Source organism: Musca autumnalis, unplaced genomic scaffold, assembly GCF_047663935.1.
Source record: "Musca autumnalis isolate F117 unplaced genomic scaffold, ASM4766393v1 scaffold_1, whole genome shotgun sequence".
Classification (NCBI taxonomy): domain Eukaryota; kingdom Metazoa; phylum Arthropoda; class Insecta; order Diptera; family Muscidae; genus Musca; species Musca autumnalis.
Window position 1 is genome coordinate 272,032,805 of NW_027411644.1, and position 20,938 is coordinate 272,053,742.

General features: G+C 37.1%; 1 protein-coding gene across 2 annotated transcripts in view; it reads right to left on the reverse strand.

The window, feature by feature from the left end:
• The window catches only part of TkR99D (Tachykinin-like receptor at 99D), a 183,571-nt gene that overhangs the window by 74,873 nt on the left and 87,760 nt on the right, over positions 1–20,938 (reverse strand). For both annotated transcript variants that reach the window (XM_073961186.1, XM_073961185.1), the window contains exon 3: positions 1,257–1,431. In XM_073961186.1, coding sequence (XP_073817287.1) covers positions 1,257–1,431 — 175 coding nt within the window. The remainder of the gene's footprint in view (positions 1–1,256; positions 1,432–20,938) is intronic.

Sequence of the window (20,938 nt, forward strand, 5' to 3'; positions counted from 1 at the left end):
TGTTTGTATTTTTAAAGAAAAAGCTTAACTGCTATACAATTAAATTATTAAATACCACCATTCCATTTACTCCTGCACTCCGTTTTCAAATCTACTTCCTAGGAAATTCCTTCGCTATTTTTAATTAACAACACTTTGAACGATAATTTTTTTTGTAATCCAATAGCATGCTACTTAAATGTAGAGGATATGTTCGATAAATCGCTATGAAGTGGCTTACATTTCATTAAACAGAGTTGGAGAACACGCACATGGAAAACAGGCAACACTGATTCAAGTGTATGTTTTCATTATCGTGGAGAAAAAAGAAAAACAAACTACAAAACTATACGCTTTTATGGATTTAGTTATTAAACTGAGAGGCAAGCTTCATAATAAAGTGATTCACAACAGCCAATAGAAGAAGAACAACAACAGCAACAAAGTTGGAAAACTCAAATATTTGTGTTTGATTTTATGAAAGTTTTTTTTTTTGTTTTCTGCGGCCCATTAACAAATGTTTCCATGAGTACTAAAGTTTAATGAGCTTTAGCATTCTGTAGAGAATGGGTACTAAAATATTGTAACTTTATTTAACGAATGAAGCCAAAAACATGAAGTTGCAGGTTATGTTTGTATCATTTGGCATCGCTGAAATTTTTTCGTAACGAAATATAACTCCAATGGGCATTTCATGGGTAGCAAGTTTTATTACTTTATTGTTGTAATTATTTATTTTAATTTTTCAAATCGGGTTCCACAAAGTTGTTTTTATTATTAAGACATTTTGAAGATAAAATTAAAAAAAAAAAATTAAAAATTGGACGTGCTGAAATTTTCAATTTTCGTATTTTGGTTTTAATTTCTTGCGTTTTTCAACCATATAAAACATCTCTACCACGTACCGTGTTCATCGGGCTTTTTGCGAAATGCAATAATAAGGTCATCACATTAAATTAACGAATAATGTTCGTAAGAAATATTTACTTTCTGACCTTAATTACTTTCCATATAACTCGTGACATACCTACATATATTTTATGCTATGCCCTTTCTCCGCCAATTTTCAATATTTTCCATAAATAAATTCAATTGAAATTTGCCAGCAGCAGTAAATAGCCGCCCATAATAAAAACGCGTAAACTACTTTCTGTACTTTATTTCGCCCATCCCATCCTGTCAATATGCAGCACATCAGCTTCATCATGCCACTTCTGTAACGCCATTCGAATGTAACTCTGGAGAACGTAAAAATTTGATTTAAATAATTCACTTACCTATCGATTGATATCGCCATCAGAGTGAATACCGAAGCACTTATGCTGAGTGTGGCAATAAATTGGGATATTTTACAGTAGAGATGTCCGAAAGCCCAATTATTGTCCAGCATGTAAATGTAGCTGAACGTGACATTAAGGCTTGACACCATTGCATCGGCTATCGACAAATTTACTGAAATGAAAAAGAAGGAGAAGGGAAAAGAATGAAATGAATAAGGAACAGGCATAAGAGTAAACATTTTTATGATGAAAATAACAATAAGCAGACATAGCTAAATAATCAGGGATGCCATGTTTTGTGATAATGAGTGGTAGAGCTAACAACGTGTATGCCGCATTTTATTAAAACATGTTTGATGTAAATGCGAAGGATCGATAAAATGTGAAAAGCGTCCAAACTGTTTTATGACATTCCTGCAACTAGGAATAAGTTTAGGTAGGGTATTGTGGATAAAACGTGTCGCCTAGGACAAAACATATCGAGCAAATGACATTTAGTACGGTGAAAGCATACGCTACTACGTGCTTTAGTAGAAATTGCCAGAGCTCGCCAGACATCACCATTGTGGCACCCTGTGACGAGTCCTGGCAACCCGTAATTTCGCATCCTTCCTATGATTGTCTGTGCCAACAAAGCTCCCGACTTTATAACCTCTGACCCCCGTACTTTTCAGAACCATGGAAAATTTGATTGGTGGGTTTAAAGAATTTACCAATCACCTTCAGATCTTTAGGTACTCGTAGCTGAGAGTCTTTTTCGCAAAATCATCACAGCTGCAACCGCTTGCCATATACCTGCTAGTCGAATACCCGTTGAGAGACCAAACTTCGCGACGGGATTAGCAAATGAGTGAAATGAGCTTCGTCGTGACCCCAGAGTGGTTAAATCAACTGAAGATTTGCAACGGTTAAATCACTCTCGAACCCTGGGAAAAGGGAACATAGAACCTCAGTCACGTTTGGCGGCGTTTCGCCAACTGATCCGATCAGTCGCGCATGTTATTTCAATTGACAGTTTGTCGAAAATGAAGGTAGTGACAGAGCGAAGAGAGGGTTGGGCCCTGATGAAATCTCCATGGTAATGCTGAAACTGGTGGATGTGCCGGTACTGTCGAAAGCTTTCAATACTGTCAAATACTCCAATATGTTTGAGGACAATCAACTCTATATGTGAACGCCAGTCGTACGTGAAATTCAGGAAAAAATCCCAGTCCCGTAGAGTGAAACAAGGAGTTCCCCAAGGGTGGGATGATATCTCTAGAACTGTTTAAACTCTACCTCTCCTGTATTCCGCCCCCTCCATTAAGATCGTAACGTATGAAGATGATTGTGCGATCTTGGAGTTAGGTACCTTCGCTTATGTCATTTATAAAATGTTGTGCACTGTACTCTGTCCGTGGTGACCTTTTCACGCGCAGTGTGATCTGCGAATATAAAAGCAACGCAAGAGGGCGTCTCCCATGTCTCAGTGGACTATCTTCCTGACGAGACAAAGATTCTTCTAGTACAGCAACATAAGGGCATGCTTTCATTGCAGTACCTGCTGGGGTGTTACCGTGAGAGCCATCCTAATCATCATATGGTGGATAGGACACCCCCACCCAGACATGTGAGCAGGGAGCTTCATGATCTAGAAAGAGAGTTCCAATTTTACAAGAGAGATCCTCTAGATCAACAAGCCTATCAAGTTGGTTGAAATAGCATTCACACTGATGCAGTCGCAGGTGCCATAAACAACTATCGTGTGAATGCGGTCCTCGGAGAACATCCTATCGTAGCTGAGAAGCGTCAGCTGCCACGACAAACCACAGTACTTTTGGTTCAACTACGCTCGGGATAGTGCAGCCGTCTGCATTCCTAAAGGGTGAGCATAGATGACATCGTGCAAAACATCTGCCCACCATGCGTCACAGGCCCGCACGACACACTGCACCTTTTAAACTGCCCTAACTCCAGAAGATCTGTGGTAACGTCCCATCGAAGCAGCCAGGAGATAGGCCCAGAGACAGATTAAGAAGTCGTTGGTGTCCTTCCTCATGAAATTGAGTGTAACGTTCGATAGCATATTTAAGGTGTCCGCGCAGTCCACTGCTATTTGAGACAAAATCAGAAGTAGAAACAAGTTAATCATTCTACTGACCGGCAGTACTTATCCTTGTTGACCTCTAAAAATCAATAGGCCGGCTCTGCGGTAAGCTATGGAAGAATATTAAAACCTAACAGAATGTCGCCCTGAGCACTGAAGCAGGGTGTATGCCAGTGGAGACCAACAAAATACAATCAAAACGAAAACATCTGTGAATGTATGAGTTAAAAAAGCAATAACCAAATTAAGTTTATCGTTGGTTTTTGTTCACGTACAGTGTGCGTGAGGGAGAGAAGCAACTGAAAAGACAATTTAGTGGGATCGCTGAGTATACTGTCTTTGCAAAATACCGCATCCCTGTCCATGACATCAGTGAATGAGGCTAAAATTTTATGGGTGCATTGGTGTAATAAGATGTTGCGACATTGCTTGCCATGAGCCACATTCTTGTGTACAGCCTTCCGACATCTCATAATATTCATGAAGGAGAGGTCCAAAGGTGTTGGATGTACGATCGTTCCGAGGTGCAAACGTAGACTCGGACCGCTACCTTGTTGCAGCAAATGTACGTACCAGATTAAACATAGCAAATAAAGTACGAACAGACACTGCAAGGAAGTTGGACATCGGTTGTAACGCTCCAAAAGTCGTGATCTCGGATCACTCGTTTTTGGTTACAGGAAATTGATTATGTTTAAAAAATAAACTTAATTCAAAGGACTTAAAATAAGGGCCGAACGTTATACACTAGTGCCAACTGGTATGACTACCACAGCAATGAACCCCCCTAGTGGGAATAGTGTTTTAACCTGAAGTTGGTCGCACTTGGTTGGCGCAGCCACTACTGCCACGCTATAAAAGGAGATGCCTTGCCGGCACTTGGGAGAGTTGTCTGTTGACCGCTGACGAATTAACTGGGGTATGACAAGTACCAATCTTTTAACTCTGTGAGATAGTAGTGAGTTAACTGGGGTATGATAAGTACCAATCTCTTTAATCTTTAATGTTGTGTGTGAGTTAATTGCGGTATTGAGAGCAATCGATGTACCAATCTCTTAACTCGTTGGTGTTGTGTGTGAGTTAATTGGGGTACTGAGAGCAATCAACGTACCGATCTCTTAACTCTTTGGTGTTGTGTGTGAGTTAATAGGGGTACTGAGAGCAATCAACGTACCAATCTCTTAACTCTTTGGTGTTGTGTGTGAGTTAATTGGGGTACTGAGACCAATCAACGTATCGATCTCTTAACTCTTTAGTGTTGTGTGTGAGGTAATTGGGGGTACTGAAAGCAATCGACGTATCGATCTCTTAACACTTTGGTGTTGTGTGTGAGCAGCCAAGATCATCCATATACATTAACGTATGTGAGAATAACAATCAGTCGTCGTTGAGCAGCCGACAAGTAAACATGTGCATGGATATACGCATAATTTTAGTAGGGACACTGAACAAAACCGCACACACCCGCCACATGTTTACTGGTCACAGGTTTAGCAACCACTGAATGCTGATACAAACTTTCTTGTGATTCTCTCACTACTTTACTCTCTTTTTTATTTTGAGCATCAATGGTGTGAGTTAATTGGGGTACTGAGAACAATCAACGTACCGATTTCTTAACTCTGTGCGGCGGTGTGTGTGTTAATTGAGGTACTGAGAGCAATCGACGTACCGATCTCTTAACATCCTTCGACAAATTGCGATATTGATGTCATCGCTCTAACGAATGATTATTAAGACACCAGCATATAACAGTTAACAGTGATTCACCAAACAGTTATTACTTCTGCTGCCGTCTGAAAACAATAATCACTCCCGTACCCGCGAACAATTAAGGGATAGTCGGGTGTTCAGCTCTTCTGTTATTAAGAACTACGATTGATCAACTACGATGCCGAAGCCTCTGGAACTGTGCCTAAACGAAACTGAATAACAAGATTTCGATACAGTGTTTTTATGAAATGTAGTGTTAAGTGTTTTAGAATAAAATATTATAACGTTTATGAAAATAACTAAAGCTGGTGTTTTCACTCTCTAAAGTTCCCAACAAATAAATTCTTGTGACGACTCTGGCCCCACTGATCTACCCAGCTTTAAAGTGAAAACACGTCGTCACACGGTAAGCTGCAATCGGAACAGATAGCCACAGCTATTCCACTCAACTGGCCCAATTGCTTAATCAGAGCACTTCTCGTCCCGATAACATATCAACACAATGGCAAAGTATTGCCCACTCCATGCAAACAGCAGCAAAATCCATACTTGTATACCGAAGAACTCCACCAAGGTATGACCAGGAGGCATATAGGGCTACTTTACAATCAGTAGCAACGCGGAGCGCACGGGAGAGGTATCGGGAGAAAAGGAGAGAGAAACGTATTTTCCGCAGGAAATAAGAGAGATGGAAAAGCGGGTGTGTGAAAAAATTCGAGATGTACAGGAGCCAGAATGAAGTCTGAAAATTCGAACAAAGAGTGAAACATCAAACTGCTGGCTTTGGTACAGGCACATCTTCCTGTAGAGACCAGCAAGGTCATTTGGTAACTGATACAGATAGTGTGCTATGGATATGGAAATAACATTTTTCAAACTGTTGGTATCCAATAGTAGCGAAGTGGACGAAGATACCACATATCCAATCGCAGAAGATGGTGTGGAATGTATACCACCCGGCCAAGATGAGGTAAAGACAGCAATAAACCGGCTGAAGAATAATAAGGCAGCAGAATGCGATGGCCTACCAGCCGAGATGTTCAAAACCGTAGGCGACACGCTGATAAAGTGTATGCATCAGCTAGTTCGCACCATCTGGCAGGAAGAACGAGTACCCGAAGATTGGGCATAAGTCTTCTCATAATTGCCTACAAGATAGTGTCAGGGATATTGTGCAAACGACTAAAGGCAATGGTGAACGAAATAATTGGACCATACCAATGCGGCTTTAGACCAGGCAAGCCCACCATTGTCCAGATATTTACCTTAAGAAATTGCACAATCTGCAGCAATAGCCACATGTTACTTGCTTATGCTGATGACATTGACATCATGGAACGATCATTAAAGGAAGGAACTGATACCTTTAAGAAGGTCGTAGGAGAATCAGCAAAAGTGGGTCTGGCGGTAAACGGCGAAAAACAAAGTTGATGGTGTCGGTGCGTAATGCGTCCATAGAGCTGGGACCAACAGTGGAATTATATTATTTTGATGTAGTAAAAGACTGCGTCTACCTCGGCACCGCCATAAACACAACAAACAACATCAGTTGTGAAATAAAAAGAAGAATTATATTGGCCAACAGATGCTACTTTGGCTTACGTAAGCAGTTTAAGAACAAAGCCACATCTTGTCAAACAAAAACAACGCTTTACAAAACACTAATACTACCCGTGCTGATGTATGGTTCCGCAACCTGGGTACTGGCGCAAGCAGACAAGGCAGTGCTTGGTGTGTTTGAGAGAAAAATTTTTCGAAAGATCTACAGGTCAGTCTGCGTTGACGGTGAATATCGACGTCGTATGAACCAAGAGCTGTATCTGCTCTACAACGACATCAGTATAGATAAACGTATCGAGATGCAGCATATCATATATCATAGCATATCATAACAATGAGCGATGATGAACCCACAAAAAAGGCCTATAAATACGGGCCACATAGCGGTACAAACAAGTGAAAAAAGAGGTGGAAATACGCGGTATTGCAAAAAGCGAAGCAACAAACATAGAGAAATGGAAATCTTTTCTTAGTTCGACTTATAGAACCAATGTTCTGTAATGGGCCAACTAGGTAATATCCTAGATAGACTATGACGGTCCATTCAGGATCTTTGTCCGCAAAGGTTGATTGCTGTAATAACGACAATGGAATGATTATACGAGGTCTGCTATGGTTAGAAGTCCTCATTTACAGGCGTTACGTAGGTAGTATGTCAGTATGGTTTAAGGCTTGCTTATGGTTTAAAGCTCATTCGACATATTATCATATGTTGACGGACAATAGGTAGGTGTGGTGTCATAATTTCCATCTGTCAAACTTTGGCAACTTTGTCAACTATAGAAACTAACTGTGTAAAAAAGAAAAAAACCAGCATAAAAAGTTTTTTTTTCTGTCATTCTGAATAAACGAAGGAAGAATGGTCAAAAGAATGCTAATGCCTTTGTTGCGGTTTCATAGAACTTTTTTATGCTTTGTGTTTTTCTTTTGTCTCTGGTATGGGGTTATTTATCTTTTCCTTTTTCCAACCATAATGACAAAAAGGCAACTTAATGCCTCTAAGTTTGTTTGTTCGTTAGAATAGTACTTATGTACCCAATTAGAGGCTATCTACTGTTGTCATGAGTGGAAGGAAAAATCTATGCCATGGTGATGACGTTGATGCTAATGTTGAAAAAAGGCAGATGTAGTTTTTTTACTTGAAATGTGTATTTAAAAACAATAGAATTTGTTTGGAACTTTTTGAGGGTGTGGTGGGGGTGACCACTTTATTTGATTGCCATTGACAAGAATGTCCATTAATGACACGTTGTGGTTGTGGTCTTATTTGCTGAAAATCTTTTTTTTATTTAAAGAGGTTTGCTTTAGAATTTTTGTATATTAATTAACTGATTACGCAGCACACAGAGACAATTATGATAAATGACCAAATGGGTGTAAACCTAATTTGAACTAGGAAAGGGTTGTGTGGGGTTATTTAATTAATATAAGTGAGATAATGGATAATTGTCTAAATTTTATATTAAAAATCATGTGGTTTTTAAGTAAACGTCATTATGTCAGTTGAATAAATTGAGTATGGTTTTGATGAACAAAATGTGTGAAATATGTAAATAATTGAATAAAAAGTAATTTAAGCTAACGTTAATTACCACGATAAACATCTCTATAGTGACTCTTTTGGCGTATGAAAATAAACATATATTTAATAAATGGGGGAAAAAAAGAATATTAGGATAATGACAAAAACGCTCCTTATCATGATAAACGTAGGTTATTAAGTGCTCGAACCCAGGAATTCAAAAACTTAAAACCGTTTAAAAAAAGGGACTGGCGTAAGGACACAGCTGACGGCACATTGCATTATAGCTACTATGTAGCTCCGGGTGAAGAATAAATTGCCGAAATATGGTTTTTATACCAAAATCTCTTGCATAAGTCTCATCAGCACTTATGTTACGACTGAAGGCAAAACTGAACAGCCCAAAGATACACTCGCGAGCATCTGAATACGTTTGAAATTATTTCTTTTTATATGTTAAGGTATCTTCTGATGTGTTCGTATTACAGATCCATACTATTTAGTTTTTGAGACTCCTATACTATGCCAAAAAAACTTAACGGTGTTGCCATATTTTCGGAAAATATCCCAATTATATTAAAAAATGTAGAAAAAAGTGTCCAATTTTTGCGATCATCAGAATAGGCTTGAATCAAATAAAATTGAAAAATTGTACTACCCATGCAAATATTGCGGAGTTTTTAGGTTTAGTTTAGTAAAATGGAACATTCTGATAAATCCGACAACAAATTTGACCCGCTTTATTAGGAACGTGGGTTCAATTCTCAACCTGGAAAAGTTACCAAGAACTTTCAGATAAAATCAGGAAATATTCCAACAAAAACGTTTTTTAAACCTGCTTTAAATGACTTTTTGATTTCGTTAGATCTCTTCTGAGCTTCGAAAATTGTCAGAAAGCAAATACCAAGTGTTAGCCATATTACTACCCAGCAAAAATCCTCATTACAAACCTCCTTTCCCACCCATTATTTTAACAAGGGCATGTCGCCCGAAGTATCTGGTTATTTTGTAACCACTGAAGTAGTAAGTAAGTAACCACTGAAATAATTAGATACTGAGTAGATTCTGACTACTCATTTCAGTGGTTACAAAATAATCAGATATTTCGCGCGACATGCCCTTGTTAAAATAATGGGTGGAAAAGGAGGTTTGTAATGAGGATTTTTGCTGGGTAGGATCGATAAACTAGAAATGGCATTGAAAATTATTGGTATTTGAGCTCAAGTTTCATTTTTTAACTATACTTGCAGTAAAAATTTAAGTATTATCATGCTCACAAATCAACCATAGTTGACCTCATGTATCATAAATGTTCGAAAATTGTTCTGGAAGAATGTCTCTTCGACGACATTAACGTAGAAAGTTGTAAATAAAATTTAACACAAAGGTGTATGATATCGCAAACTTTTATGGTGCTGTTGTACCTATATTGTCAGGTCAAAAAGTTTTTTTCTGTTCACAAATCATAAAACGGCACCTGCATAAACACAACAAACAACATCAGTTGTTAAATAAAAAATGAATTATATTGGCCAACAGATGCTACTTTGGCTTAAGTAAGCAGTTTAAAAACAAATCCACCCACACCCCGTCAAACAAAATAACAATTTACAAAACACCGATATTACCCGTGTTAATGTATAGTTCCGAAAACTGGGTATTTGCGCAAGCAGATATAGCAGTGCTTTGTGTGTTTGAGAGAAAAATTCTTCGAAAGATCTACTGGCTAATCTGCGTTAACTGGAAAAGATGTTTCTCCTACCTCCTTTTCTCCTGACACCTCTACACTAGGGTTATAACTATTTTGCAATTTTTGCAAATATCAAAAATACCACCGCATAGCCTTGTAGAGCATAAAAAACTACTATGAAATATGGTGTCATTTTTTCTCAATTGCGAAAAAAGTTTCCGCACCAAATGCATTGAAGTTCGGTAAAGCATTATATAATTTTACTAGCAAAATGCCCGCTACTTCGTATGCGGAAAAGGAACACTAATAACATCAGTTTTAATTGATGGTATTCGATTCCCAAAATCGAATTTTCAACGGTGGGAAATACCCCTCAGTAATGTTTGCAACATTTTCTGAGTATTTCAGCCATGTAAAACTTCTCTACAAGTGGTGCCTTAATACACGCCGTTCGGACACGGCGATAAACACTAGGTCCCATACCACTGAGATAATATGAATCGGAGTGCACTATTGATATGAGAGAAGTCTCCCTTGTTTGTGGAACAATTATATATTATAAATTCATTTAAGTACTGTAAAGTAAGTAAAGGTGTACGAAACACCTTTGGTTCGAGTTTTCCCAAAAAAACCGTATCGTATCACATAAACACCAAAACAAATCCTAATATAAAAAATCGAAATTCAGAGAGATAGCTGGTCCCTTCATGCAACACCAAAACGGTACCAATTTCAGTACTTATGATAGGTATAAGTTTCAAAAATTACACCCCTATTTCCAAAACTATATCCCAACCGCAATACTTATTTACAGCTCTATACGTTCTCCCAAAACCAATTATAGTAGTATTTAGTACTTTTCGTATACATAAGTACAAATTTCCAAAACCTCATCTCCACTCTAAACGTCAACCGATATCCTTATACCGAATTTCAGCTCTACCTTTCAACTTTTCCTTTACAAAATAACAATTTGAACAAAATTCCATGCCATTTAGTAAATTACGTGAACTTATGGTACGTCTATCCACAACCACATTCATATCTCAACCCAACACCAACCCTTTTACCAAATTTCCGAATTCCACCTCTATTCAGATACCAAATTTAGTACCATTTAATACTTTTCCTAGGAAAGTACGAATTTCAATAACTATCTTAATCCTCCACTTCAACAGTAATTTTAATTCTATTTTTCAGAGATTTAGCTCGATGCGTGCACCACATCCAAATTGTACCAAATTTAGTACCATTTAGTACTTTTTTACACAATAAGTACGAATTTCCAGAACTACCTCAATCCTATACTCCAACATTAATCTTATTTCCAAATTTCAGAATTCTATATCTATCCGTTCAATAAAATTCAAATAGTACCAAAGTTAGTACCTTTTAAATAAGAATTTAGAAAAATACCTCCATATCTCAAAGCCACACTCTGACAGTAATCTATATTCCAAATTGTGAGAATTTCAACTCCATCCGTTCTACAAAACCAAAATCGTACCAACTTTAGAACCATTTAGTACTTTCCGTACCCATAAGTACAAATTTCCAAAACTACCTCAATGCTACACTCCATAAGTAATCTTAATTATAAATTTCAGGATTCCAGCTCTATCTGTTCACCCAAATCCAAAATGCACCAAACTTAGTACCACTTAGTACTTTCCGTACCCATAAGTACGAATTTTCGAAACTACCTCAATCCTACATTCCATAAGTAATCTTAATTCCAAATTTCAGGATTCCAGCTCTATTCGTTCCCCACAATCCAAATTGTACCAAATTTAGTACTTATCGTACCCATAAGTACGAATTTCCAAAACTTCCTCAATCCTACACTCCAACAGTAACCTTAACTCTAAATTTCAGGATTCCAGCTGTATCCGTTCACCCAAATATAAATTGTACCAAATTTAGTACATTTAGTACTTTCCGTACCCATAAGTATGAATTTCCAAAACTACCAATCCTACACTCCATCAGTAATCTTAGTTCCAAATGTCAGGATTCCAACTCTATCCGTTCACCCAAATATAAATTGTACCAAATTTAGTACATTTAGTACTTTCCGTTCCCATAAGTATGAATTTCCAAACTACCTCAATCCTACACTCCATCAGTAACCTTAATTCGAAATTTCAGGATTCCAACTCTATCCGTTCACCCAAATATAAATTGTACCAAATTTAGTACATTTAGTACTTTCCGTTCCCATAAGTATGAATTTCTAAACTACCTCAATCCTACACTCCATCAGTAACCTTAATTCGAAATTTCAGGATTCCAACTCTATCCGTACAACTAAATTTAAATTGTACCAAATTTAGTACCATTTAGTACTTTCCGTACCCATAAGTATGAATTTCCAAGACTAACTCAATCCTACACTCCAAAAGTAATTAAATTCCAAATTTCAGGATTCCAGCTCTATCCGTTCACCCAAGCCCAATTTGTACCAAATTTAGTACCGTTTACTACTTTTTCATACCCATAAGTAAGAATTTCCAAGACTTCCTCAATCCTTCACTCCATCAGTAATCTAAATTTCAAATTTCAGCTTTCCATGTATATCTAAATCCAAATTGTACCAAATTTGGTACCATTTAGTACTTTTCGTACACATAAGTATGAATTTCCAAAACTGCACCCATATCTCAATCGTACGCTTCAACGGTAATTTAAATTCCAAATTTCAGGTTTCAGCTCTATCCGTTCACCCAAATCCAAATTGTACCAAATTTAGTACCATTTAGTACTAATCGTACATATAAGTACGAACTTCCAAAATCATTTCCTTATATTAACACCACTTCCCAACCTTGAGTTCCATACCAAATATGAACATTGTAGGTATATACGCTCAAAATATACAATTGGTACCAAATTTAGTAACTTTTCGTACATTCATAGGTCGAATTTCCAAAAACCCTTTGGTACATCTTTCTAAGTCTCCATCAGTTACCCTCATTCCAAATTTCAGAATTCTAGCTCTTCCCGTTTGCCTAATACAAAGGGTACCATATTTAGTACCTTTTAGTATTTTTCGTACCCTTCTGGGTCGAATTTCCAAAAATTCAGCCTTATCTCACCCCTACACACCGACAGCAACCCACAGTCAAAATTTCAGCTTTCTAGCTTCAGCGGTTTCGTCTGGGCGATGATATGTCAGTCACTCACTCACTCACTCACTCACTAAGCTCTTTTATATATATAGATTATTTATTATTTATTATAATTTCCGGATTCCATCTCTATGCGTTCACTCACATCCAAATTGTACCAAATTTAATACGTTTCGTACCCATAAGTACGAATTTCCAAAACTGCCTCAATCCTACACTCCAAAAGTAACCTTAATTCGAAATTGAGGATTCCAACTTTATCCGTTCACCCAAATATAAATTGTACCAAATTTAGTGCCTTTAGTACTTTCCGTTCCCATAAGTATGAATTTCCAAAACTACCTCAATTCTACACTCCATCAGTAACCTTAATTCGAAATTTCAGGATTTTAACTCTATCCGTTGAACTAAATTTAAATTGTACCAAATTTAGTACCATTTAGTACTTTCCGTACCCATAAGTATAAATTTCCAAAACTAACTCAACCCTACACTCCAAAAGTAATTAAATTTCAAATTTCAGGATTCCAGCTCTATTCGTTCACCCAAATCCAATTTGTACCAAATTTAGTACCGTTTACTACTTTTCGTACCCATAAGTAAGAATTTCCAAAACTACCTCAATCCTTCACTCCATCAGTAATCTTAATTCCAAATTTCAGGTTTCCATGTCTATCTAAATCCAAATTGTACCAAATTTGGTACCATTTAGTACTTTTCGTACACATAAGTATGAATTCCAAAAGTACACCCATATCTCAATTGTACGCTTCAACGGTAATCTAAATTCCAAATTTCAGGTTTTCAGCTCTATCCGTTCACCCAAATCCAAATTGTACCAAATTTAGTACCATTTAGTACTACTCGTAAACATAAGTACGAACTTCCAAAATCATTTCCTTTTATTAACACCACTTTCCAACCTTGATTTCCATACCAAATATGAACATTGTAGCTATATCCGCTCAAAATATACAATTGGTACCAAATTTAGTAACTTTTCGTACACTTATAGGTCGAATTTCCAAAAACCCTTTGGTACATCTTTCTAACTCTCCATCAGTTACCCCCATTCCAAATTTCAGAATTCTAGCTCTTCCCGTTTGCCTAATACAAAGGGTACCATATTTAGTACCTTTTCGTACCCTTCTAGGTCGAATTTCCAAAAACCCAGCCTTATCTCACCCCTACACACCGACAGCAACCCACAGTCAAAATTTCAGCTTTCTAGCTTCAGCGGTTTCGTCTGGGCGATGATATGTCAGTCACTCACTCACTCACTCACTCACTCACTCATCACTAAGCTCTTTTATATATATAGATTTGTTATAATGACATATACGCTTTTCGTAATAACTTATTAATAGTTTTAATCTAATTTAAAATCAATATCTAACCATTCTGGAACAATTTGTTATCAAATAGCGATATTTCAGAGCATTTAATACACCTTTGGCAATATTGCAATTTTTTGTTTTTCTTTATAAACTCGCGAATTTTATCTTTATATTTATTGTACCTATCGGACAAGAGAATATGTTGTCATTAGCAACAAATTCGCGAAAGTTACAGACTTTTTTAATGACTTTGCCTGTGAGAATCGTATTTGTTTTCTATATTTATTCAAACAAACCAAATTTAAATTTTTAAATAGAAAAAAATACCAAAGAGGCTTTAGTAATCGCAGTCGGTGCGGAAACTTTTTTCACCGAATCGAACTAAAATACGCGTTTTCGTTATCAGGACAATATTCCGCACATGGTACTGGCGTGGTATTTTTTTGGTTATAGCCCTACTCTACACTCTACTTTGCTATTTAAAGTAGAATAGCCCAATATGCCTCATTCTTCTCTTCGGTAGCAGCACGACACTCCTGGTCATCTGTTTATATGGAGTAGACAATAATTTGCTACTGTGCCGATATGTTGTCGGTACGAGGAGTGCTTGGATTAAGCAAGTGGTCAAGTTGAGTGGAATATGTTGTGATGGCAGCTTACCGATGTTCAACTTCCGTGTTGTGTATTTTCGTACTTTACTTGCTATGTTGAATTCGGTACGTACCTTTGCTGCAACAAATTGGTTGTCCGAGTCGATGTTTGCTCTTCGGAACGCTCGTACATCTAATACGATCGTTGAATGTATTCTACGAGGCCGGAACGAAAACTATCTGGCCTAGGCAACACCGCGTGTTGCCAGTCGCCATTAGAAAGTTTTTAGCCTATACATACTCAGGACAGTTTTTCATACTACCTAGTGTTGTGTTGTTTACAGTGACTTGAAAAAATCACTTTGCAAAAAAATGGAATTTACTTATGAACATTTTCTTCCGATGATTTTTCACAACTTTCGACTTGGATAATCACGGCAAGAGTTCATCGATCAAATTAAATCTTTGTATGTCTATAAAGAGCCATCCTATAGAATTATGGACAACTGGTTTAATGATTTCAATCGTGGCCGACACAAACCAAAAAACGAAGGTCGTGAGGCCCAAACTCGGCCGTTGTTCTAGAAAACAATTAAGCCGTTGGTGAACGGATAATGCAGGATCGTCATGTTATATACCTTGAGATAGAGTCATCCTTGGGCATTTCTTTCAGCAACTAACATTTGATATTGCATGAACTCCTGGCCGCAAAATGGATTTTTCTCGTTAGATCCAGCAACATTGGCGCAAAGAAAATCTGAGTAAAAACGATCGTTGTGCTTCAAACGGCGTTTATGAGATCGTCACAGACGACAAATCTTGGATCTATGCTGACAAGCCCGAAACAAAACAGGAATCGACCGTTTAGGGTTTCGAGAGCGAGCCAAATCCAACGAAAGTTGTTCATGAAAAAATCACTTCGAAGCAAATGGTCGCCTGTTTCTTCGACAAAACTGACCGTGTGGCGACTAGACGGCTTCAGAAATGTAGGACGGTTAATAGGTTAATTCTGAGTGGTACACTACAATTTGTTTGCCAAAAGTCTCCTGAGAAATTCGAAAAACGAACAAGATAAGACTAATCATTCTGCATTCAAAATAACGCCTGTTTGACCGGACAAAATGTGGACTTGATGGGTCATCCGCCGTACAGCTCTGACTGCGGATCCAATGACTTAATTTCAATGACTTCTTCGTATCTATCACAACGTGATCAGTTTGATTTTTGTTTTTATACTCTATACAATAGTTTCGTCAACTGATTTCCATTATTATTCATTATCTTTGTAAATACTCGAATCTTTATAAATTTCAGCAGTACATAGAGGATTATTCTTTGACTGCCTAGCCCGGTGGTAGGGCTGCTACCTTTTGGCCTTCGAGCATGCCATAGTACTCCCCACTTAATGCGAGCAGAGGTTTTGTAGCCGTCAGCTCTCGAACAGACGCTGCAGAGTTGTGGTTGGTTCGTCCGCCGTAGTTGTAGTATGTCAATATTACGTCCTGCACCGTTGACCTTCCACCTTGGAATCAGTAACATTAGCCTATAATTCACAGGTGGATTGGACATACGTTACGAAAGGACACTAACGATGTAACTCATGCAGCTCTGGAGTGGAATCCACAGGGAAAAAGAAAAAGAGGACGCCCTAAATCTACTTGGCGCAGATCAGTGACTCAAGAAACGTCTAAATCTTTTAGCGAACTTAGAACAATAGCTCGAGACAGAAATCAATGGAAAATATATACAAATAATCTTTGTGAATAGGCTAAGTTTTATTACAAGATGTAAATAAACATGTCATAATAATAATATACCGTAGTATGGAGGATATATTAAGTTTGTTTTCTGTTTGTAACACATCGAACTAATCATTTGCTCTATGGTCGCATATGCATATCGTCTGCTCCGTCGGAAAAGGTCGTAAGTCCCTCTCAACAAATTTTTTAGGAGGAAGAAAAAACATTCCAGCGCTTTCTGTATTAAAAATTTTATTATGGTGGTAAGGGCAGTATTTTTCGTTTATTTATTCCGCTTCAATACCTGTACTTTGTTTGATAAAATTCCGTCGCGTTTGGGAGGTAATTGGATGTCTTTGGACTTACGACCTTTTCCTTGTACAATTTTGACCTACAATATCCTACAATTTACGGACGTTTTTAAAATAAAATATTTATTCTTTACAAAACAATGTGGAAAGGGTATTATAAGTTTGTTTTGTTCAATATTCGTGTAATATCACGAAGTATTCGTCGTAGACCCCCTCCCCTTGCCATTTTTTCATATCTTGACGAGATAAAGCGATCTAGCTATGTGTGTCCGTCCATCCATTAACAATTGTAATAAAACTCCAGGCCTCAATTTTGGACCGATCATCACGATATTTTGTGGAGAGGTCGGGTTCCGACCAGAAGTGACCCCATTAGATGTTAGTTATGATCGGTAGGTGTGAAATGGACCAAACCCACAATTTTTACCCGACTTTGTAGCTGTCCTGTAGATCGATCGCAGTAATATTCCGATCGGCGCGAAATTTTAAGAATTTAACATGGTGATGACATAATTATTAGCGGGTTTAATGGACCACAACTTTTGTGTGAAATCTAATATATAAAAGACAATGTGTGTATGTTTGTATGTTCCGCACAGACTCAAAAACGGCTAAACCGATGCTTTTTGAAAATTTCAGAGAATATACAAGGAACAACCGAGGCGAAAATAGGCTTTATATTTTTTGAATTTCGGAGGGGGTGCGGGCAGACCCTATTTTTTAAAAAACTCTTTTTTGCAAAAGTTTTGAAAGTATCGGTCAGAAAATTAATTTGTTGAATCTCCGACCCTATTACTTCTAGGATGTTTGGTATTGACGCCTTCATATAGCCCCCATAGAACGGTACCTCCCGATTAACGGTATTTTGAAGGCGTGGCCTCAATATTCCTCCGAAATGCCTGAAATTTGGTATTTATTCTTCGTTTCGGGTATAAAACTTTCTCCAATAAATTTGTCTATATAGGTCCACGCCTTCATATAGCCCCATAAAACGGTACCTCCCGAATTTCGGTATTTTGAAGGTTAGCCACATGGTTTTACCGAAATTGCTGAAATTTGGTATTTAGTCTACTTCATAAACGAAAGGAAAATAATTGAAGTAAAATTCAATACAACTCATGGAGGCCTGGCCGAATTTAACGACGTTCTTACTTGTTACTGATATTCACTTGCATATCCCAACTAATTTGCGATGCAAAAAAAATAATTGACATAAGAAAAGGTAACATAAACTGTTTCAAGGGCCAGCAACGTGGACCGGTTCGGCTAATATTTAATATAAAACATGACACGTTGTACTTACGACCTGGTATTTTTGCCTTACGACCTTTTCCTTCAATTAAATTTCATGATTAATTCCGTTAATGTACATGGTTTCTTAGCTACATTGTAATCCCAAATAGTGTCCTTTTTTGTCTTCCCAAGTATTTCTGCCGCAACTTACTGTCTCTTTTGTTTTTGTCTGCAAACCATGTAGAATCTTCAGCATGTAATGTCTTCCTGCGTTTAGGAAGTTTATCATCAGAACTTTCAGAATCACCGTGAAAACCATAGGGAACTAGACCCATGACACCATCGTCTAATTCCATTCCAAATTCATACTGCTCTTTGTTAGCAAGAACCATTTAATAATATAAACATTGCACTTACCCGTCCGTTAGAAGGTATTACTTTATTGAATTCAGAATACAAACTAATCTCGTTATGTGAATAAATGTCCCTAGAGAAACCACAAATTATCAGTTGATAAAGTTAAGTAAGATATACGACAGTAAAAATTTTGATTTTTTTTACAAATTTTTCAATATATGAGGTATTTGAACACATACAGCATCCCAATTTGTATCAATGAAAAGGCCAGAAGTCCATCTTTCATAATCAGTTCGCTTATAGGGGAAAGTAGATTTCAAATGTAAATTTTCGTTGCAATATAGAAATTATCACATTTTTGTTCAAAAGTTTGGTCCACAGGCTCCGCCAAATATCATCCGATTATCATCCAAAGGTGTAGGCTAGTTCTTTACATTGTACCCCAACCATGGATGACGTTAAACATAATATCTGAACTACATTAGCTGTAGTATTCTTTTAAAGTATACATTTTCCTGTGGACTTACGACCTTTTCGTACTCAAATTTGTACGTTTTGTGGACTTACGACCTTTTCCGACAAGGGCAAAACATATAGAAAAAAGCGACATGCTATCATTTTCTTTGTATCATTCGACGTGTTTTGACTTGTACTATCATCGTGTAACAAAAACGCGATTTCCAAAAAAGTGGACTTACGACCTTTTCCGACGGAGCAGACGATATGGTAAATTTCAAATTTCCTTTTCAATACCATTGAAAAAAATTGAAATTTTTTTGCGAGCACATCCGCGATTTTAGGTATTTAAGTTAAGAAAAAAATTGTGGTTTCAAATATGTTCGCGTTCACAAAATTGGATGCTGCACCCAAAAGTTTGTAATGTACGTTTATTAAACTCGATATATTGTGAAGCAGAAAAAGAAACATTCACTTACTTGTAAAAGGCTAATATCTACTTAAAACTACACGTTTCTTAAATAGCCAAAATCACCTTCATATATCTTACAATTCTGCAGTCATTTACCTCTTCATTCATGGTTTATCAAAAACCAAAACATTTGCTCTGCCTCCTCTCACTCTGCGTCAGCTTCATTTCGACTATTACTCTTTATAATAAAATCCAGTGGCTTATTATCAGCAACTTATTTTTGGTATCCAGATATTGCTCCTTTCTTTTTTGGTCCACATATTTCTTTTATATTTCCATTCTGATTAATAGCCTTTAATTTTTACTAAAAACTTTGAATATAAATTTCACAAACCATAACAGACTATCAAAATTCACTACACTAATGCTTAGTTGTTGTGAATGGATCAAAACAAATGATAAAATGTTGACAGTTATCAACAAAATCTAAAGTTATCTCATTTTAATCATTCTTTATTTTGATCTAATGTTTCTGTACTGAGGTGACTTCAGCTATAGCTACAGATCATAAATGGTTTGTTACCCTGCTTACATGTCGATATGTTTGTCAAGCATATCTGATGGTAAAAACAAACACTGATAACAAACCTTCATAAAAAAACCAGATTTCTTCTAATGTAAACTATTGGGTGCCACCGTGGTGCAATGGTATGCACACCCGCCTTGCACACTAAAGGTCGTGGGTTCGATTCCCCGGCCAGGCAACATCAAAAATTTCAACGGTGGCAAAATACCCCTCAGTAATTTTGGCGACATTTCCTGAGTATTTCAGCCATGTAAAACTTCTCTACAAGTGGTGTCTTAGGACACGCCGTTCGGACTCGGCAATAAACAGTAGGTCCCTTATCATTGAGCTAATATGAATCGGGGTGCACTCATTGGTATGAGAGAAGTCTCCCTTGTCCCGTATGGGATGTTTGTGGAAAAATTATATATTATTATAAACTATTGTATGTAATATTGTAAAAATCATTAATAACACTGTGATACAAATGTTGACAAAATTTTTTTGCAGGGGTTCTGATGCATAAATTCGGTTTTATGGGAGTCCATAGAAGACGAAAATACCTTTGGTTTCTTTGGGTCACTTCGGGTTTTGATTTTATAACGGTAAATGTAGTGAAAAATGGGATTTCTTGGATTTTCAACTTTAAACGAACATTACTTCTTTTTTCCACAACCGATTTGCACACCCTATTTTTTATTGGAAACGGGAGAATAATATCTTTCGGACAAGCCCTAGATTTTTAAAATCGGTTAACAAATGGCTAAGTAATAGTGGTTTAAGTGTGACAAAAACGCATTAAAAACAGTAAAATGTTTTTCCTTGTGCTCTAGGCAGCGTAAACGATACCTAACGGTACAATTATTTACTGTTAGCAAGTAGGAAATTTATTTGGCTTTCCAAAATGGGAAAAACCAAAGAAATCGGTTGAAAAATGAATGCGTTATGGCATTTTTTGTATTTTAACTTTTTGGTTTTTT